The 22,558-nt window shown below is 43.7% G+C and overlaps 1 protein-coding gene across 2 annotated transcripts in view; it reads left to right on the forward strand.

The window, feature by feature from the left end:
* The window catches only part of LOC124789642 (sialin-like), a 135,249-nt gene that overhangs the window by 86,668 nt on the left and 26,023 nt on the right, over window positions 1–22,558 (forward strand). For both annotated transcript variants that reach the window (XM_047257072.1, XM_047257073.1), the window contains exons 6-8: window positions 1,807–1,959; window positions 9,704–9,836; window positions 13,768–14,009. In XM_047257072.1, coding sequence (XP_047113028.1) covers window positions 1,807–1,959; window positions 9,704–9,836; window positions 13,768–14,009 — 528 coding nt within the window. The remainder of the gene's footprint in view (window positions 1–1,806; window positions 1,960–9,703; window positions 9,837–13,767; window positions 14,010–22,558) is intronic.

Consider the following 22,558-nt stretch of genomic DNA (forward strand, 5'->3'; position numbering starts at 1 on the left):
ATAAGCGTAAATAAGAAAGTACACAGTAATGTGATTTTATACTTATTATCTCTTTAAGCTGGCTCTCCGACCCCAGGTTCTCTTTCTCAAATTGTTCAGTGGAGCATACTCTATATCCTGTTAAATTTTTGCACGTTTTTACCCTATATATATGAAATTGCGACAACAGTAATAAAGTCTCAAGGTCAGAGAATGGGTGGAAGAGGAGATGGACAAAGGTGTGGGAGGAAATGGGCATAGAAAGCGGAAAGGAGGGGAGAGAGGGCAGGAGGATATGAAGAGTGGGGCAGGAGATTTTGGAAAGAGAGAGGAGGCGGGAGGAGATGGAGAAGATTGTCAGAGAGAGAGGAGGAGGACGTGATAGACAGAAAGGGGGGAGGAAGAAGAGGAGATAAAGAGAGGAGGAAAAGAGATGGACAGAGACAGGGGGAGAAGGAGATAAGGATATATGTATATACAATCCCATTCATATTTATTTTCGATTTAAACAGACTGAGTCACAGCAACACATGATCTGGAACAGTAAATGATAATAACAGGGCAGTTTGTAAGAAAAGCATTTGTTTGTTTTTTACAGAGTAGTCAGAAGTAAAAGAATGTACTTACAAGCATATATGCATGATAGGATTAATAATAGCCGTAGGGCATGAAAGGGAGGCAATAGTAGAGGTTGGGATGAGACAGGATGAAGCCTGTACAGTCTAAATGTAAACAATAATGGAAAATAAAGAGAGATTAGAAAAGAAGATAAAATTCAGAGAAAAGAAATAAAAACTCGTAGGTTAGCTGAAACAGCAAAGGACTTGGAAGGCAAATTGAAGAGGGTCTTCAAAAGAGCAAAAAAAGAGTTTAAATAAATGTAAAAGAGGGGTAATGGAATCTACTTGAATATAGTCTGCTGTTGCGGATGGAGTTAGATCAGGAAAGACAAAAGTGGCGGAGAAGTTTTGATATTAGGGCAGCAGAACGGCTGACCACGGCAGAGGGAAAGAGGATATGGAAATGGAAATGCCGTGTGGCTAGGGCCTCCCGTCGGGTAGACCGTTCGCCTGGTGCAAGTCGTTTGAGTTGGCGCCACTTCGCGACTTGCACGTCGATGGGGATGAAATGACGATGATAAGGACAACACAATACCCAGTCCCTGAGATGAGAAAATCTCCGACCCAGCCGGGAATCGAACCCGGGCCGTCAGGTATAACATCCACCACTCAGCTACCAGGGGGCGGACAAGAGGATAGTCCGCTACTCGTGGTCGTGCGGTAGCGTTCTCGCTTCCCACGCCCGGGTTCCCGGGTTCGATTCCCGGCGGGTTCAGGGATTTTCTCTACCTCGTGATGACTGGGTGTTGTGTGATGTCCTTAGGTTAGTTAGGTTTAAGTAGTTCTAAGTTGTAGGGGACTGATGACCATAGCTGTTAAGTCCCATAGTGCTCAGAGCCATTTGAACAAGAGTATATGAAATGCAGACAGACAATAACAAGAAAGTTTTTTTTTTTCGGAAATGAGACATATGTTAACATAAAATATAGAAGGTTAGTGCAATTGGTAGCGCATTATTGCACGAAAGAAACCCGTATTAGAACACCGGTCTAACACCCAATTTAAACTTATCAGAAATATTCACTTGCTTTAATATTAACTGCATCATATTTTAGCTAAGCAAATTATTGCTGAGGTGGTGACTCAATTTGAGTAGATAATGCGCACTGCCTGCTCCTCTCCATTCTGTTCGCAAATGCTCCTTGATTTCGGAAGTGGAATATCGCCTCGAGGACTGAATATCGTTTTCTTGTGGCTGGTTGTGCAGAAGAACCTGCCAGTGCCCTGGAAGAGCATTCTGACGTCACCAGCTCTGTGGGCGCTCGTGTCGCTCATGATCACCTTCGACTGGACGTTCTACCTGCTGCTCACCTCACTGCCGCTTTACATCGCCAACGTCTTGTTCTTCGATACACGAAGTGTGAGTATGCAAGGACTGCACTTCAAAAAAGCCTAGCAAACATTGCCGGTGGCTGCATAGATTAGTCTACAGTTTTAGGCTAAGGTAGTACATGGTGTCCCAGAAATGTTGCGACAAACTTCGAGGGCCTATAGAGCGTGCCTTGCGGAACAAATCGAGGATAGGAAACCGTGACCAGAAACGTCATAGAACGGCGCCACAGAGCGAAGTTAACAGGCGACGGCGCGTGTCACTAGGACACCCGTCCGGCAGCAAACGTGGCGTCGCACGCTGACGAACGGTAGTCGGAACGTCTCGCAATGTTTTTTGTTATTCAGTGATCGCGACTGATTGCTACGATTTCCAGTGGAGGAGATGAAGCCAGCTGATGCGTAGACAGGCCTGGTCTATTGAATGATATTCTCTGTTGCCTCGTTGGATGACGGGTTTGGACACGGGTTGCCGGATGCAGTTTATTTTTCTACTGGATACCGAAAAACACTGGAGATTTTAGAGGGTTCCAGGAGAAAAATAAACTGCAGCTGGAAACCTGTGAGGCAACGGTTTTGCCGCAGTGGATACACCGGTTCCCGTGAGATCACCGAAGTTAAGCGCTAATGGGCGTGGCCGGCGCTTGGATGGGTGACCATCCAGCCGCCATGCGCTGTTGCCATTTTTCGGGTTGCACTCAGTCTCGTGATGCCAATTGAGGAGCTACTCGACCGAATAGTAGCGGCTTCGGTCAAGAATACCATCTACGACCGGGAGAGGTATTTGCTGACCCCACGCCCCTCCTATCCGCATCCTTCCCTGAGGATGACACGGCGGTCGGATGGCGCCGGTAGGCCACTCGTGGCCTGAAGACGGAGTGTGGAAACCCGTGACTAAAACGATCATCCACCGAGGCAATAGAGCTCGCATTCAAAGGAGACCAGGCTTGCCTAGGCTGCATCTATGTCGGTCTTCGCCATTGGCGATCGTGGCAAGCGCTCACAACATTGCGGACCGTCAGCTTACAAAGTCACGGTTGCTGCTGAAGGGGTAGGCTAGTGGCAGGCGCCAGAGCCCGCAACTTCGATGCTCTGCAGTGTCATTGGACGACGTGTTCGAACACGGATTCCAGTCCTCAATTTACTCCCCGAGACAGGCTACAACCCCTCGAAGTTAGTCGTAACACATGTGGGACACACTGCATATTACACTAACTTGCCATCGATTTTCGAACCTCACCATAAATAGTAAATACTTCATATTTTAGATTTTTAAGTACAACACTCATAGTTATCATTAGTGTTTTAGGTCCACTGCAATTATATTTGTTCTTCCTCATCTTCTTATTCAAGAAGTAAGCTATTTTCTGGTTTTGATTACAGAGGAAGTTATTGGAAGCACTGGTATTCCAATTTTTCTTCTGCTGTTAGATTTATATGATGACATTTTTATCAGCATTCATCCTTCTCTTTCTATTTTAAAAAGTTCAGTTATCTCTAAATATCGTAATTTTTAAATCTGTTCAGTCTTTCGGAGCCTTGCACGGATCCCAGGAATCACACTTCTGATCTCTGTACCTTACTAAGATATTTAGAATTTGTCACCCATGTCCCTGAACAAAGCAGCCATAGCTATCGATTGATAAAATTTCGTTCTTCTTTCTTTCATCGTTTACCTAGATAAATCTTTTTAGATTATTCCACTTATAACCTGGTACTCAATTGATGATCGTTATCATGATAGATGTCATAAGTTATGTCACTGCCAAGGAGTTGGAAGCGAGACGTTTACTCAGTAGGCCTATTACCTCGAAATATTTCTTGTTCGGACCGGATATTTACCTCCAAATGCCATTTTCGTCCTCTTTTGTGCAGAGATCTTTTTTTGTTATATTCTGAGCTGATCTGCTGCAGTTAAATCACAGATCTCTGAGTGCCATCCTTAGCGCTCTGAATAATGACTTGATGTGTTGCAAATAGCATTTTATTTAAATGCTCTGTTTCGCTGATTTTAATTAATGGCCTTTCTCTGAGTTGCCGTTCTCTAACTATATCGCCATCGTAAACATTAAAAATTGTAGTGGATAAGCTGCAGCCATGACATATTCCTTGATATTTAGACAGCATATGTTCTGTTTCCATCATTATTTGTGTGCGACGGTATGAGCTTTCTATGACTTCCAGAAGATGGAGTGGATGTTCTCATTTAGTCATGACGTCCCACGGGAACCGCGTTTTAATTCTCTCCAAGTTCTTTTTGCAGTAAATGGAAGCGAGGTGTTTCTCAGGGCTACATACCCTTCTACTTTCAGACAGCATTTTCGGAGAAAATACATTATCTGTTCAGGAGAGAATTTTCTTAAGCCTTGCTTCTTCGTTAAGCAACAGTCTGATATACAACGTAACATTCAATTAATTATTTGTACATATGGTTTATATGAGTTATTTAATAGTAGACTGGAATACTCTCTTTCAAATTCTGAAGGTGGCAGGGGTAAAATACAGGGACCGAAAGGCTATTTACAATTTGTACAGAAACCAGATGACAGTTATAAGAGTCGAGGGACATGAAAGGGAAGCAGTGGTTGGGAAGGGAGTGAGACAGGGTTGTAGCGTCTCCCCGATATTATTCAATCTCTATATTGAGCAAGTAGTGAAGGAAACAAAAGAAAAATTCGGAGTAGGTATTAAAATCCATGGAGAAGAAACAAAAACTTTGAGGTTCGCCGATGACATTGTAATTCTGTCACACACAGCAAAGGACTTGGAAGAGCAGTTGAACGGAATGTATAGTGTCTTGAAAGGAGGATATAAGATGAACATCAACAAAAGCAAAACGAGGATAATGGAATGTAATCGAATTAAGTCGGGTGACGCTGAGGGAATTAGATTAAGAAATGAGACACTTAAAGCAGTAAAAGAGTTTTGCTATTTGGGGAGCAAAATAAGTAATGGTGGTCGAAGTAGAGAGGATATAAAATGTAGACTGGCAATGGCAAGGAAAGCGTTTCTGAAGAAGAGAAATTTGTTAACATCGATTATAGATGTGTCAGGAAATCGTTTCTGAAAGTATTTGTATGGAGCGTAGCCATGTATGGAAGTGAAACATGGAGGATAACTAGTTTGGACAAGAAGAGAATAGAAGCTTTCGAAATGTGGTGCTACAGAAGAATGCTGAAGATTAGATGGGTAGATCACATAACTATAGAGGAAGTACTGAACGGAATTGGAGAGAATAGAAATTTATGGCACAGCTCGACTAGAAGAAGGGATCTGTTGGTAGACATGTTCTGAGGCATCAAGGGATCACCAATTTAGTATTGGAGGGAAGCGTGGAGGGTAAAAATCGTAGAGGGAGACCAAGAGATGAATACAATAAGCAGATTCAGAAGGATGTAGGTTGCAGTAGGTTCTGGGAGATGAAGAAGCTTGCACAGGATAGAGTGGCATGGAGAGCTGCATCAAACCAGTCTCAGGACTGAAGACCACAACAACAACAACTATAACCTTTTCTAAAACAAATATCATTAGAGTTCTTCTAGAGTCCCAGTTACTAAATGAAATAATTAGACCTATTCACGGCCTTAAGAGGACATACTAGAGAAACATTTGCCCGGTGCTGCATACAGGTGCAATCCAGTTCAATGCCGATTTATGAGAAGCTCAGAAATGCAAGAGAGATAGTACAACACGCATCGTGTGTGGTAGCTCTTCTTTTATGTAGCGGAGTGCCCTGCTAATCAACACAAACATCATGAAAAAGATAGGCTTTTATATCTAAAGAAGAAACACAAGCTATTACGTCAGTAAGAGTTTTTTACTTATCACTCTATAATGGTACCTGCTGTTACAAAGTAACTCGTCAGTCTAGGAGCTAGATATGCTCGTTTCGAAGGAGCGAGAATTAGTACATGAATCGAGGCTGGTTGGTTGGGTTTGGGGAGAGGACCAAACAGCAAGGTCGTCGGTCCCATCGGATTAGGGAAGGATGGGGATGGAAATCGGCCGAGCCCTTTCAGAGGAACCATCCGGGAATTTGCCTGAAGTGATTTAGCGAAATTACGGAAAATCTAAATCAGGATGGCTGGACTCGGGTTTGGACCGTCGTCCACCCGAATGCGAGTCCAGTGTGTTAACCACTGCGCCACCTCGTTCGGTAATAGAGTTATTATACAGGTTCCGTACTTACGTACTGTAATGTAATTGGAGAACATCAACTGATGGTCCCGAGCGAGGTGGCGCAATGGTTTGCACACTGGACACGCATTCAGAGGACGACGTTTGAAACCCACATCCAGTCATCCAGATTTCGGTTTTCTGTGATTTCCACAAATCGCTCCAGGCAAAGGCCAGGATGGTTCCTTTGAAAGGGCACTGCCAATTTCCTTCCACATACCTGACACAATCCGAACTTGTGCTCCGTCTCTAATGAACTCCCTGTCAACGGAATGTTAATCCCAATCTTCTTTCCTTCCTTCAACTGATGTCACTAGGTTTTCTGTATGACTGTTGGCTAACGGTCCCCAATTGTCTTATAAAACACGAATTCGTCGTAAGGATGACTGGCGAAGAATTCGTTAGTGAACGAATGTATAGAACTGGTAACACACTAAATTAATTTCTGGAGTGCGTAATGGTACCACTGCCAAAGGAAACATCAGCCAACATTTGTGAACAGTAGCACACAGTGAAAAATATCTCCCATGTACCTAAAATATTAATGAACATTATGTTAAGCAGAGACTCGGTGGAGGCTATTTTGGATTTAGAAGGGGCAAAGGAACAAGGGAACCAAATATTTGCCTTTACAATAGTAATATAAAAAAAGATCAAAGATAGAATCCCTATATAGCTTCTGGTCAACTTGAGAAAACTATGGATAGCCTCGACTAGACTCAGCTTTTCAAGATATTGAAAGACGCTAGAACAATGTATAAAAATTCGGGGTTTTATCTGAAGTCTCTGAAGAGAAGGAAGTGCACTGCTGAGATGCGAACAACAAAAAGACAGACGAAAATCAGAAGAGCAATGAGGCAGAAATATTTGCCGTCACCCGCATTAATTTAAACAAATACTGAATAAGTGGAAATTTAGTAGCAACTGTAGTAAAAGTTCGCGATCGGAAAATAGATATGTCACACTTCGCAGACGATACCGCTGTCCTGTGAGAAAGTTAGTATCAGCTGCAACAACTGATCACTCAGATACAAAACTTTCGTGATGTGATTCCAAATTAAATAAGACCAAAAGTAAATAAGGAAAATAAAAATCACAGCACAGAAATGTTAGGGTAATAGGCAGCCAGAAAATATAGAGGAATTCAACTACTTGGAAAGCGAAATAACATCTGATGGTAGAAGCAAACAGGAAATTAATAGTATACAACCAACAAAATTAGCTTTCGATAAGAACACAAAATGATTTGCTTCAAAAAAGTATTGTAACTGAAATAAGAATGAATCTGGTAAAGAAGTCTGTATGGCACATAATAGTTCACGGAAACGACATGTGCCAAGAAGAAGCAGCACGAAAGAAAGGAATTATTGCATTTGAGCTGTGGTGTTGTCGGAGATCGTCAAAAATATTATGGGTTGACAGTATAACGAATGAAGAAGATTTGGTACGATTGAGAGAAAAGCTGATGTATGGGAGGTGTCAATTAGAAGGAGGGTTGCATTGATACTTTGTCATGAAAGACTGCTGTAGACAATTAGAATGGAAGAATAGCTAAGAGTGTCCCAAACTGAAATACGAAGGGCGTTTAAGAAGTAATGAAGCACATTTTTTTCTGAAAGCAAGTTATTTTTATTCAGGATTACAGTACACTGTATTACTCCCCACGCTTTTGACTACAATACCCTATTTTTAAGCATAAGCTCCTTTCAATGCGACGGCTTTACGGCAGCTTATTGGGAGGCCCTGTGTAAAGGCACTGTACCACTCTATTGGTCTACGTCGGAGCCAGGGTCTTGCTGCCCGATTATCCACGTACTGCTTCCCTCAGTGACAGCTCTCAGGCTGGAACGCACCTCCGCCACAGACGCCATTTTGAAGGCTACGTACACCAAGGCCACCTATCGGAACTTCAAGAAACTATAGGAGCTGAAGCGGGAATATTCCACGATGGCCGAGAAAACGCGTGTTGTTTTACTTATCGAACACCCCTCGTACATTAGTAACAGAATAAAGAAAAAAAAAGCTTGTAGAAGCTACACCGAGCGGAGGAGTCTAGCTTAAAATTGAACATGTTGGAAAATGTTTACTGCATATAAAACTACGGATTGAACACAGAGGAAGGAAAAGAAGGGGAAAGAGAAGAAGAAGAAGAAGAAGAAGAAACCTATTAATTTCTTGCGGTAGGGGACCAAAGCCTTTATAAATTGTTTAAGTGAGATCATGTCCGCTCCTGGTTGTTTATATTTTATTATGTATTGATGCAGTTTCACCCTTATCCCTTTTTCAAGTGCAGTCATTCTGAGTCTCGTATCCTCACACGAGCGACCAGGAGTGCTTTCATGTACTTCGTTAGTGATTGAGCCTATTGCTTCTCCCGAATTTATAAATTGGTATGTACTGCGACGTAATTTCTGTCATTTGTAAGTTATATTTATAATATGGAGTTGCAAAAATTGATTGTCATGAAAATGACATAATTCCGAAATTACAATAGCACATAAGATTAAAATATAGAATTGTAAGCGAACGTGGCCTCGCTCTAACAAGGCTAGGTACGTTTGTCTTTGTAAATTGAATATTAATGCAACTTAGTAAGCTTCTGCATTTAAGAAAGCCTGTCATTTCTTAAACAGAAATGACGGTTGGTTTTTAAATCCGGAGTCGGTCATACGAGAAAAAAATCGCGATCCCAGAAGGCTACGTACAAAATCCTCTTTCTTACAAGTTACTCGCGACGTCATCCAAGAAAAATAAACATTTTCCAAGTTTCAGCCTTAATCGCTCTTGTCAATCATATCAACATACTCTGTACTTTTGTTACCTCACGGCAATATAAAATGTACTGTATGAGAAAAACTGATCTAGAATCCACTTGCGCAGTACATTCGTAGATGTAGACGTATGAAAGTTACAAACAGGTAATATCTCTATAGCACAGAGGCACACGGTATTTGCTTTTACGACTATGTAACTATTTCCTGCGCCACTAACTGTTAAAAAAAGTAAAAAAAAAAACATTTTTTCCCGCGAAATGCTCAAATTTAAAAGAACAGTATAGTCAAAATCAAGTGAAATAGTAAGTACTCATTTTTTTTATTGTGTGCTATGTAGGACCAGGAATAAACGGTAAGCTGGTTACGGTTACACTCAAACAATTGAACCTCAGTAACCTTGACAAGCAGACCAAAAGTTGGTGTTAACTTTTTATTCGTGGTGTTCAGTACTATCATCTCTGTCAACTAAGAGCAGTCAATATGGAAGATATTTTGGAAAACTTTTAGAGAAAGATACCTAATGACTACTGTACTATACGTGACAAATTCGCTGAGGTGTGTTTTGTGTCAAGTACGAAATGTAGGACAAGAAACAGCAATTTCTAAAAGTATTATACAATAAACCATATGCCAGAAGTAACATTGCAGCTGTATAATTTTGGAAACAAATATTATACAGTATACACTGTATCTAGAGACATACTAGATTTCTATCGTTGAGATGACAATGCACACAGCAATTAGAAAATTAATTACTGTAGTTTTAGAACGCTGGATCTCTAAGAGACTTCAGAGTAACCTGCAATACGCTTGCATACTGTGCAGAATGGACTCATCTCTGCCATTCCTCAAATCACTGGCAGCGTCGGAGTTCTGTTCAGTGGCTGGCTTATCGACTACGTCCTCCGAAAAGGGTACATATCCAAGATCAACGGTCTTCGTATAGCAAACGGATTAGGTAAGTCACTTTGATGTTGCATTCAGTTTAATGATTTTCATGCGTCTACTTACTCAGTTTTTCTTCACACCAGCCGTACCTTGTGGACTGAGCATCTAAAACGTACTTTCAGTCTTCTTTCCTCCTTCTTCCTGACGTTATTCTATGTCTTCACAGGGTCGGTGTATTAATCTGGATTTGGCAATGTTAGTGTTAGAGGTTGGTTGTATGACCTTTCTGTCATCACCCATTCCGCCCCCTCCCCCCCCCCCCCCCAATCCCCATACCTCTTCCATCCTCCACCTCTCCCCACTTGTCCCCTGAGGCCAAATTTTTATATGTCATACATCTGCGTCTAGTGTTAACCCACGTGTATATGAGTTAACGTTTTCGAAATGTTTGGGAATCGTGTAACTGTGGCAGGACGTGGGTATCAAGCCGATATTCGCCTAGTCGGACGTGGGAAACTGCCTAAAAACCACACCCAAGCTGCCCGACACACCGGCCCTCGTCATTAACCAGCCGGGCGTGTTCGATTCGGGGTCGGATCTGCCTAGTCGTGATCTAATTGCATTCACAGATTTGCACCTGATGGCCAAAATTGGTACTTTTTTTGCCAGGATAAATCGGTTCCGCATTACCGCATTAGAATATCTTCCAAGTTTCGCTGCTACACGATAATTACAGCCTGCACTAGACGTTTGAGGATAGTTGCACTTGCTGGACTAGCACTTCAGAAAAAATATACAGCGCTTAAGGCCCTAGAGAAGGCACGATTTGTCGGTCCCGGTATCCGGATGCGATGTCAGGCTGGATTTACACTCGCAATGACTTACTGGACCTCAGGGAGCGCCAACAGGAATGTGGAAACGAATTGCGCAATGTCTCGGAAGGGACAGTGAACGAGAGGCAAAGATGTTACTCTCTCCCCGACCTACCATTGGCAGTGATTACGGGGCCGAGATTCTTCTGAGGTATCGACAGTAGCGCTGGTCAACAGAACCAACCAACTTGGTCGGTAGCTGCAATTTTACAGTTCACCCGATACCCGGATCCTACGTTATTTAATTGGCCGAACAAAACATACATCACTAGTCGAGTCCCATACATTGTGGCCGAATACGTGTCAGTAAAATCAAACTTTTTTGCAGGGGCCTTTAGCAACAGCCTTAGGGCGGTTTCCTGAACGAACCTTCACCACAGAGTATGCAGTTTTTGTCAAACTTGCTTCCAGATTTCGAAAGGTACTGGCAGAAATGAAGCTCGAAGGGTGAGTGGGTATTCGATCCATCGTGGATACCCCTGTCCCTATGAACATTACCGCAAGGTCCGGTTCCGCTTCGGTACACAGTTTTAGTGTGGAGCAAAATTTCAAAACTAGCCCACTGCAGAATGGGTCAAATGGTTCAAATGGCTCTGAGCACTATGGGACTTAACATCTGTGGTCATCAGTCCCCTAGAACTTAGAACTACTTAAACCTAACTAACCTAAGGACATCACACACATCCATGCCCGAGGCAGGATTCGAACCTGCGACCGTAGCAGTCGCGCGGTTCCGGACTGAGCGCCTAGAACCGCTAGACCACCGCGGCCGGCACTGCAGAATGGAAACTATATTGTAGTTTTCCTAGAAGGTTATTCACAAATCACAGTTTTACGCAGTCTTCAATGTTTGATGAAACAAAGTGTAAGCAGACCGATACATTATGTAATCAAAAGTATCCGGACACCTGGCTGAAAATGACTTACAAGTGGCCGGCCGGAGTGGCCCACCGGTTTTAGGCGCTACAGTCTGGAACCGCGCCACCGCTACGGTCGCAGGTTCGAATCCTGCCTCGGGCATGGATGTGTGTGATGTCCTTAGGTTAGTTAGGTTTAACTAGTTCTAAGTTCTAGGGGACTGATGACCTCAGAAGTTAAGCCCCATAGTGCTCAGAGCCATATGAACCATTTTTTTTTACTTACAAGTTCGTGGCGCCCTCCATCGGTAGTGCTGGAATTCAATATAGTGTTGCCCCACTCGTAGCCTTTATGACAGCTTCCACTCTCGCAGGCATACGTTCAATCAGGTACTTGGGGAATGGCAGCCCATTCTTCAAGGAGTGCTGCACTGAGAAGAGGTATCGATGTCGGTAGGTGACACCTGGCGCGAAGTCGACGTTCCGAAAAATCCCAAACTTGTTCTATAGGATTCAGGTCAGGACTCTGTGCAGGCCAGTCCGTTACAGGGATGTTATTGTCGTGTAACCACTCCACCACAGGCTGTGCGTTATGAACAGATGCTCGATCGTGTTGAAAGATGCAGTCGCCATCCCCGAATTTCTGTTCAACAATGGGAAGCAAGATGGTACTTAAAACGTTAATGTAGGTCTGTGCTATGATAGTGCCACGCAAAACAACAAGTGGTGCAAGCCCTCTCCATGAAAAACACGACCACATCATAACACTGCCTCCTCCGAATTTTACTGTTGGCACTACACACGCTGGCAGATGACGTTCATCCGGCATTCGCCATACCCACACCCTGCCATCGGATCGCCACATTGTGTACCGTGATTCGTCACTCCACTGTTCAATCGTCCAATGTATACGCTCCTTCCAGCAAGCGAGGCGTCGTTTGGCGCTTACCGGCGTGATGTGTGGCTTTTGAGCAGCCGCTCGATCATGAAATCCAAGTCTTCTCAACTCCCGCACAACCGTCAAAGTACTTGCAGTGGATCCTGAGGCAGTTTGGAATTCCCGTGCGGTGGTCTGAATGGATGTGTCTATTACACATTACGGCCCTCCTCAACTGTCGGCGGTCCCTGTCAGTCAACATTCGAGTTCGGCCTGTACGCTTTTGTGCTGTACGTTGCATGGGGGCTTAATTAAATAAAATGCAAATAATTTTAATTTTAGTCGCTGTTTGTCCGATTACGAAGTCTCGTAACCGGTTGGCCCTGAGTAGTATTAGTACGCAATCTGACTGCATAGAATAACAATAAAGAATGAAAGGAAATTTCCGTTAAAACAATTGATTAATTAAGTCCCCAGCAACTATAAAAGCTACGAAACAACAAAGCACAAGTGTAACTCTTCTGTGTGTGGAAGTGTGATTCAACGTACACATCTGGCACGGTTCTTCCTCAATACGACAAGATGCTTTAAACGCCATTTACAATGGAGTAATTAAAAAAAAACAGAAATACTATGATTGCACATAGAAACCAGAATTACACTCTAATACATGAACATAAGCCAGATGCTTTGTTGACTGAACCTGTGACCAAGAGGCATTGTTATTTAGGAAATTTGAAATACAAAATTTTTTTTATTACCTCATATATATTGACGAGAAATACACTCTGGTCATTACAACATCCCCAATCGAACAGCATCGGCTGTCTATCCCATCAGAACAACTGCACACGACATACTCACGACTAGTACTGCTATCGACATCCTCTCAACAAGCACTGACCACGGCAACCTCAGAACTACTACTGCCCACAGCAACTTCTGAACAAGTACTGCCAGTGGAGGCGGCGGAATAAAACTCTGGCGCAATCTCTGGCGCTGTGACTCAGTGTAGCCACCTTTCAACGTGCCCATTCGCGTTTCGACTTCACTACCACGTCGGAAACAGTGGACGTAGGGATATTTGGCAGTGTGGAAGTCTCGCGTACAGACGTGTGACACAAATGACACCCAATCAATTGACGACGTTCGAAGTCTTGAGTTCCGAGGAGGGCCCCATTCTGCTCTCTCACGGTGTCTAACGAGTACTGAGGTCGCTGATATGGAGTACCTGACAGTAGGTGGCAGCACAATGCACCTAATATGGAAAACGTGTGTTTTTTGTGGGTGGCTGGATACTTTTGATCACATAGCGTACACACTGATAGAGACCTGTCACATTTCACCCCTGTGAGTGAGCCAGGAGCCAGGCGTGACTGCCGTGTTGACGCACAGGCACGCTGGTGCCCGCGGCGACGCTTCTGGTGGTGTCGGCGGTCGGCTGCAACACGGGCGTCATCATCGCGCTGCTCGCCATCAACGGCTTCTGCATCTCCACCAACGGCGCCGGCCCCTCCATGAGCATGTCGGCCATCGCGCCCAACTACGCGGGGACCATCGTCGGGATCGTCAACATGTTCGCCAACTTAACGGGAATCGCAGTACCGTACGTCGTCGGCGCCTTCACCAGCGCCAATGTAAGTTGCTCGGTCTCCAGAGTCTTAATGTAACTGGTTATAAGTTAGCTGTGTATTCCTATTTATCGAGTATGAATAAAATTAATAAAGTAGTAGATGTCAAATTCGTAAAAAATGCATGTTGTTGTTGTTGTTGTGGTCTTCAGTCCTGAGACTGGTTTGATGCAGCTTTCCATGCTCCTCTATCCTGTGCAAGCTTCCTCATCTCCCAGTACCTACTGCAACCTACATCCTTCTGAATCTGCTTAGTGTATTCATCTCTTGGTCTCCCTCTACGATTTTTACCCTCCACGCTGCCCTCCAATACTAAATTGGTGATCCCTTGATGCTTCAGAACATATCCTACCAACCGATCCCTTCTTCTGGTCAAGTTGTGCCACAAACTTCTCTTCTCCCCAATCCTATTCAATACTTCCTCATTAGTTATGTGATCTACCCATATAATCTTCAGCATTCTTCTGTAGCACCACATTTCGAAAGCTTCTATTCTCTTTTTGTCTAAACTATTTATCGTCCATGTTTCACTTCCACACATGGCTACACTCCATACAAATACTTTCAGAAAAGACTTCCTGACACTTAAATCTGTACTCGATGTTAACAAATTTCTCTTCTTCAGAAACGCTTTCCTTGCCATTGCCAGTCTACATTTTATATCCTCTCTACTTCGACCATCATCAGTTATTTTGCTCCCCAAATAGCAAAACTCCTTTACTACTTTAAGTGTTTCATTTCCTAATCTAATTCCCCTCTGCATCACCCGACTTAATTCGACTACATTCTATTATCCTCGTTTTGCTTTTGTTGACGTTCATCTTATATACTCCTTTCCTTAATCTTTCGCTCCCTGTATTTTACCCCTGACACCTTTAGAATTTGAAAGAGGGTATTCGAATCAACATTGTCAAAAGCTTTCTGTAAGTCTACAAATGCTAGAAACGTAGGTTTGCCTTTCCTTAATCTTTCTTCTAAGATAAGTCGCAGGGTCAGTATTGCCTCACGTGTTCCAGTATTTCTACGGAATCCAAACTGATCTTCCCTGAGGTCGGCTTCTACTAGTTTTTCCATTCGTCTATAAAGAATTCGTGTTAGTATTTTGCAGCTGTGGCTTATGAAACTGATTGTTCGGTAATTTTCACATCTGTCAACACCTGCTTTCTTTGGGATTGGAATTATTATATTCTTCTTGAAGTCTGAGGGTATTCGCCTGTTTCATACATCTTGCCCACCAGATGGTAGAGTTTTGTCAGGACTGGCTCTCCCAAGGCCTTCAGTAGTTCCAATGGAATGTTGTCTACTCCGGGGGCCTTGTTTCGACTCAGGTCTTTCATTGCTCTCTCAAACTCTTCACGCATTATCGTATCTCCCATTTCATCTTCATCTACATCCTCTTTCATTTCCATAATATTGTCCTCAAGTACATCGCCCTTGTATAGACCCTCTATATACTCCTTCCATCTTTCTGCTTTCCCTTCTTTGCTTAGAACTGGGTTTCCATCTGAGCACTTGATGTTCGTACAAGTGGTTCTCCTATCTCCAAAGATCTCTTTAATTTTCCTGTAGGCGGTATCTATCTTACCCCTAGTGAGATAAGCCTCTACATCCTTACATTTGTCCTCTAGCCATCCCTGCTTAGCCATTTTGCACTTCCTGTCGATCTCATTTTTGAGACGTTTGTATTCCTTTTTGCCTGCTCCATTTATTGCATTTTTATATTTTCTCCTTTCATCAAATAAATTCAATATTTCTTCTGTTACCCAAGGGTTTCTACTAGCCCTCGTCTTTTTACCTATTTGATCCTTTGCTGCCTTAACTATTTCATCCCTCAGAGCTACCCATTCTTCTTCTACTGTATTTCTTTCCCCCATTCCTGTCAATTGTACCCTTATGCTCTCCCTGAAACTCTCTACAACCTCTGGTTTAGTCAGTTTATCAGGGTCCCATCTCCTTAAATTCCCACCTTTTTGCAGTTTCTTCAGTTTTAATCTACAGGTCATAACCAATAGATTGTGGTCAGAGTCCACATCTGCCCCTGGAAATGTCTCACAATTTAAAATCTGGTTCCTAAATCTCTGTCTTACCATTATATAATCTATCTGATACCTTTTAGTATCTCCAGGGTTCTTCCATGTATACAACCTTGGTCTCTAGTATTTTCTAAAATTAATTCACATGTCTGAAGATGGTTATATAAATATCACCGAAACCGGTCACCTGTGTTATTGAGACATAAGTGTTGTGACCAAGAATGAACTTTAGTTAACGTACAAAAATGTAGAATTACGTAAATTGCGTATAGATGGCGGCTACTATTGCGAAATGCAGTATTTGTGACTGTCACAGCAGAAGGACTGACCCAGCATACAGTAAAGTCAAAACAACCTTTGATGACACTAAAAGCAAGGGGAGTACATTAATGTTGCAATGGTAATTACACTGTTAGATGCAGCGGAGAGAGCAGATAGATGGAAACAGTACACTGAAGGCCTCTGTGAGAGGGGAAGACTTGTCTCATGGCGTGATGGACGATGAAACAGGAGTCCATGGAGAAGAAAAGGAGATGCAGTATTAGAATCAGAATTGAAAAGAGCTTTGCAAGACTTAACATCGAATAAGGCAGTAGGGATTGATAACATTCTACCGGAATTTCTAAAATGATTGGGCGAAGGATAAAAAAGATGCAATCGCCATCCCCGAATTGCTCTTCAACAGTGGGAAGCAAGAACGTGCTTAAAAAGTCAATGTAGGTCTGTGCTGTGATAGTGCCAAGCAAAACAACATGTGGTGCAAGATCCCTCCATGAAAAACATGACCACACCATAATACCACCCTCTCCGAATTTTACTGTTTGCACTACACTCGCTGGCGTTGTTATATACAATGTATGAGTCTGGCGATATACCTTCTCACATCCGGAAAAACATCATCGACACAATTCCGAAGACAGCAAGAGCCGACAAGTGCGAGGACAGCTCATGCATCCAAGTTGTTTACGAGAATAATGTACAGGAATGGAAACGAAAATTGAGGATCTGTTGGATGATGATCAGTTTGGCTTTAGGAAAGGTAAAGGCAGCGGAGAGGCAATCCTGACACTACGGTGGCTCAAGACTGAAGAAAAATCAAGACACGGTCATAGGATTTGTCGACCTGTAAAAAGCGTTGAATACTGTCAAATGGGATAAGGTGTTAGAAATTCTGAGAAAAACTGGGATAAGCTGTAGGGAGAGACGGGTAGGAAAAATTAGAGTGGGAACCAAGAACGAAGCGCTCCGATTAAAAAGGGTGTAAGACAGGGATGTAATCTTTCGCCACAACTGTTCAATCTGTACATCGAAGAAGCAATGATGGACACAAAAGAAAGCTTCAGGAGTGGAATTAAAAATCAAGTTGAAAGGATATCAGTGATACGATTCGCTGATGTCATTGCTATCCTGAGTGAAAGTGAAGAAGAATTACATGATCTGCTGAATGTAATGAACAGTATAATAAGCACAGAATATGGACTGAGAGTAAATCGAATAAAGACGAAAGTAATGAGAAGTAGCAGAAATGAGAAATACTGAGAAACGTAACATCACAACTTGTGGTAGATTAAGTTGACATTCCGCTGCGTAGGCAGCAAATAACCCATGACGGACAGAGCAAGGAGGACATCAAAAGCAGACTAGAGCTGGAAGAAGGGTATTCCTGGCCGAGAGAAGTACACTAGTATCATAAGCCTTAACTTGAGGGAGAAATTCCTGAGAATGTACGTTTGGAGCACAGCATTGTATGACAGTGAAACATAGACGGTGGCAAAACCGGAAAAGAAGAGAATCGAAGAAATTGAGATGTGGTGCTACAGGAGGACGTTGAAAATTGGGTGGATTGATAAGGAATGAGGAGATTCTCCGGAGAATCGGCGAGGAGAGGAATGTACGGAAAACATTGACAAGAAGGTGGGACAGGATGCAAGGACATCTGTTAAGAGATTCTGGAGTAACCTCCATGGTGTCAGAGGGAACTGTGGAGGGTAAAAACAGCAGAGAAAGACAGCGATTGGAATACATCCAGCAAATAATTGAGGACGTAGGTTGCAAGTGCTACTCTGAGATGAAGAGGGTGGAACGGAGAGGAATTCGTGGCGAGCCGCATCAACCTAGTCAGAAGACTATTGACTCAAAAAAATTGATGCACCCAGAATTTCTTCTTAACTTTTGAGGTTTTGCTTTTTTTATTCAGTAAAAAAAGTAAAATCATACTGAACAGATTGTATGGTGCCGCATGCTTCCCGACTGTGGGCTTTGCATAGCGCGACGTAAACGTGGTGTTTCCTGATCACAAATATTTTAGTCCTGTCTTTTCCAACGGTCAAAGGAAGCCGAAATAATGGGGGAGGCTCTGGTCGAAAATGCCACGGTGCAAAACTGATTGGTGTCAGCCATGGCACAGTAAGATGCAATGATTGCCTCCACTGTGACTTTATGGTGCTGGACATAAGGTATTGCTGGCGAGACGTCAGGTATGGGCGACGCCATTGCACAGCACTTGATGAGAAATTTAGGCTGCCGTTTAGCAAGTAAAATGTCATAGTCGTATAAGTACAGGAAGCTCTTATCCTATTTCAGAACGTGCGCGTGGCACCTGTGTGTAAGGTGACTCTGATAAGCTCACCAGACAGAAAACTACTCACCCTCTTAGAAGAGCAGACTGGTTGCTTCGGAGCGCTGTAGGTGCTGCAGAACTGGTACCAGTCGGTCGTGTTACTCTTCGCAGCTGAGATAAGTCATAGCAATAAAGTGGCAGTCGCTTGTATGAGATCAGCGCAGCGAGGTAGGTCTACGTTTAGGAGTGACTGAATGTCAGAACGAGCTACTGTGTTTGGACGTGATCCCTGACCGCACCGTGAATGAAGTTTCCCGATTTGTCTGTGTAGCAATGTGGGTTGTCCAACGTGTCTACAAGAAATGGTGTACCACCTACAGTTATTGACGAGGGGCGTTCACCACAGAAGGCAACACTTTTTTTGCTCGGATAATTTCGGTTGGAAAAATGCAGAATTTTTTGTGGGACATCGTGGAATATTCCCGCTTCAGCCCCTGTAGTTTCATGAAGTCACGATAGATGGCGGCGCTATACGTAGCCTACAAAATGGCGTGTGTGACGGAGGTGAGTTCCAAAGAGAGAGCTGTTATTGAGTTTCTTATGTCGGAAAACGAGAGCATCGCAGATATTCATTGATGCTTGCAGAATGGCTATGGAGACCTGGCAGTGAACAAAATCAAGGTAAGTCGTTGGGAGAGCCATCTGTCATTATCGCAACAAGGCCGTGCAAACCTGTGCGATCTTCTGCGTGCCTGCAGGCCTCGCGCAGTTGCGACTCCTGCAATTTTGGAATGTGCAGACATTCTCATTCGAACTGATCAACTGATCACAATCAAACACGTCGCTGCTCAACTACATACCTCTGTTGATAGTGTTGACACATTCGTCCATCAGTTGGGGTGCCCAAAAGTGTGTGCCTGCTGAGTTCCTCGCCGCCTAACAGAAGACGCTAAATACACTACTGGCCATTAAAATTGCTACACCTCGAAGGTGACGTGCTACACATGCGAAATTTAACCGACAGGAAGAAGATGCTGCGATATGCAAATGATTAGCTTTTCAGAGCATTCACACAAGGTTGACGCCGGTGGCGACACCTACAACGTGCTGACATCAGGAAAGTTTCCAACCGATTTCTCATACACAAACAGCAGTTGACCGGCGTTGCCTGGTGAAAAGTTGTTGTGATGCCGCGTGTAAGGAGGAGAAATGCGTACCATCACGTTTCCGACTTTGATAAAGGGCGGATTGTAGCCTGTCGCGATTGCGATTTATCGTATCGCGACATTGCTGCTCGCGTTGGTCGAGATCCAATGACTGTTGGCAGAATATGGAATCGGTGGGTTAAGGAGGGTAATACGGAACGCCGTGCTGGATCCCAACGGCCTCTCATCACTAGCAGTCGAGATGAGAGGCATCTTATCCGCATGGCTGTAACGGATCGTGCAGCCACGTCTCAATCCCTAAGTCAACAGATGGGGACGTTTGCAAGACAACAACCATCTACACGAACAGTTTGACGACGTTTGCAGCAGCATAGACTATCAGCTCGGAGACCATGGCTGCGGTTACCCTTGACGCTGCATCACAGACACGAGCGCCTGCGATGGTGTACTCAACGACGAGACTGGGTGCACGAATGGCAAAACGTCATTTTTATCGGATGAATACAGGTTCTGTTTACAGCATCATGATGGTAGCATCCATGTTTGGCGACATCGCGTGAACGCACATTGGGAGCGTGTATTATGGTATGGGTTGCCATCGGTTACACGTTTCGGTCAAATTATAATGATACAAATGGCTCTGAGCACTATGGGACTTAACTTCTAAGGTCATCAGTCCCATAGAACTTAGAACTACTTAAACGTAACTAACCTAAGGACATCAAACACATCCATGCCCGAGGCAGGATTCGAACCTGCGACCGTAGCGGTTGCGCGGTTCCAGACTGTAGCCCCTACACGTCGAACGGCTACAAGTCTCGGTCACCCCTTGTTCGCATTGACGGCACTTTGAACAGTGGACGATACATTTCATATGTGTTACGACCTGTGGCTCTACCCTTCATTCGATCCCTGCGAAACCCTACATTTCAGCAGAATAATGCACGACCGCATGTTGCAGGTCCTGTACGGACCTTTCTGAATACAGAAAATGTTCGACTGCTGCCCTGACCAGCACATTCTCCAGATCTCTCATCAATTGAAAACGTCTGGTCAATGGTGGCCGAGCAACTGGCTCGTCACAATGCCCCAGTCTCTACTCTTGATGAGCTGCGGCATCGTGTTGAAGCTGCATGGGCAGCTGTACCTGTACACGCCATCCAAGCTCTGTTTGACTCAATGGCCAGGCGTATCAAGGTCGTTATTATGGCCAGACGTGGTTGTTCTGGGTACTGATTTTTCAGGATCTATGCACCCAAATTGCGTGAAAATGTAATCACATGTCAGTTCTAGTATAATATATTTGTCCAATGAATACCCGTTTATCATCTGCATTTCTTCTTGGTGTAGCAATTTTAATGGCCAGTAGTGTAGCAACTAAGGACCGTCTGTGCGGAAATGTTTGCGAGGCTGATCGTGACTACTTTTTGTGGAACATCGTAGCTGGTGATGAAACATGGGTTCATCACTTTCAACCGGAAACTACCTCAGGAAAGTGAAATGCCTTCAGCGTGTCCGCCACCACATAAATAAAAACGAACTTTTCCTTCTCCCTAACAACGCAAGGGCTCACACAAGTCTGCGCAACCGAGAAGCGCCCACAAAACTTCATTGGACTGTTGTTCAGCATCCAACCTACAGCTCGGATCCCACAACTTCTGACTTCCAGCTGTTTGGTTCGATGAAATATGCATTCTGCAGGAGCAGAACGTGGATTACGGGTAGGTTACTGATGCAGCAAGACGTTGGCTCCGACGTCGACCAGTAGAGTGGTAACTTGTGGGCCCTCCCAGTAAAGTGGCGTAAGGCCGTCGCATTCAACAGAGATTATGTTGAAAAGTGTAGCTACAAGAGTGGGGAATAATACAGTGTATTGGAAACCGGAATAAAACCAACCTGGCTTCAGAAAAAAAAGTGTTGCATTACTTATTGAAGGCCTCTCGTATGTGACGTAGGGGCAGTGGTCGTTGAGAGGTCCACAGCGACAGTGACCGGATAGAACGCAACGCCTTGGCGTTGATAGATGGTTTCAAAAGCGACAGGAACTTCTGTTGCTAGTGAAAGCAGGTCTGTCACAGTCAGTTCCCAGGCCAGCGACGTGAAAGCTGCAGCATGCAATAGATGTTTGGACCCGCGCAAGAGGCCTTTCCTCACAGGGGCATATGGAGTTGCTGGTATTCATCGGACCAAACAACACAAAAACTGGACAGTGACGGTGAGGCGTAGCGCCGTATACCGATCCTGCCTTGGAGGCGGTTAAGTGGGAGATGTGTCTCAGAGCTGGATAGTGACAGATGGCGACGCGAGACTGGACGCGCAAGTAGTTTACTATCAGCCGATAGAGGACAATATTGGATAGGGGGACTGTGATTTTAGTTTCGATTGTGCCCACTACAGTGCACTAACCTAATAGAATGTTTTTCATAAACTGTTCTAGTATTTTCATGAAGTGTTATTATGTCTTTTTGTGTATGTAAAATGTTATAAATGTGTTTTACAGTATGAATGATGCGTGAGTGTGGTTTAAGGTTAATATGAAGATAATTGTTTAACGAGTTATGTAGCGGGATTTAGTGTGGGAACATTTCGAAGAAAAGTATGGGTGTGGACAAAGGGGATTTTTGTAGAATAGATTTGTAAAGTAAGTTTATGGTAAAGGGAAAGTTAATTCAGGTATAAATAACAATAGTAAATAACTTTATGCATAAACAAAGCTTCAGCATATTAGGTAATTACGTCGGTAAAAAGTGCAGCCGTTAGGTTTACTATTTTGCGATTGGTTATTGATGAAAAGCG

This window comes from Schistocerca piceifrons, chromosome 3 (assembly GCF_021461385.2).
Source record: "Schistocerca piceifrons isolate TAMUIC-IGC-003096 chromosome 3, iqSchPice1.1, whole genome shotgun sequence".
Classification (NCBI taxonomy): domain Eukaryota; kingdom Metazoa; phylum Arthropoda; class Insecta; order Orthoptera; family Acrididae; genus Schistocerca; species Schistocerca piceifrons.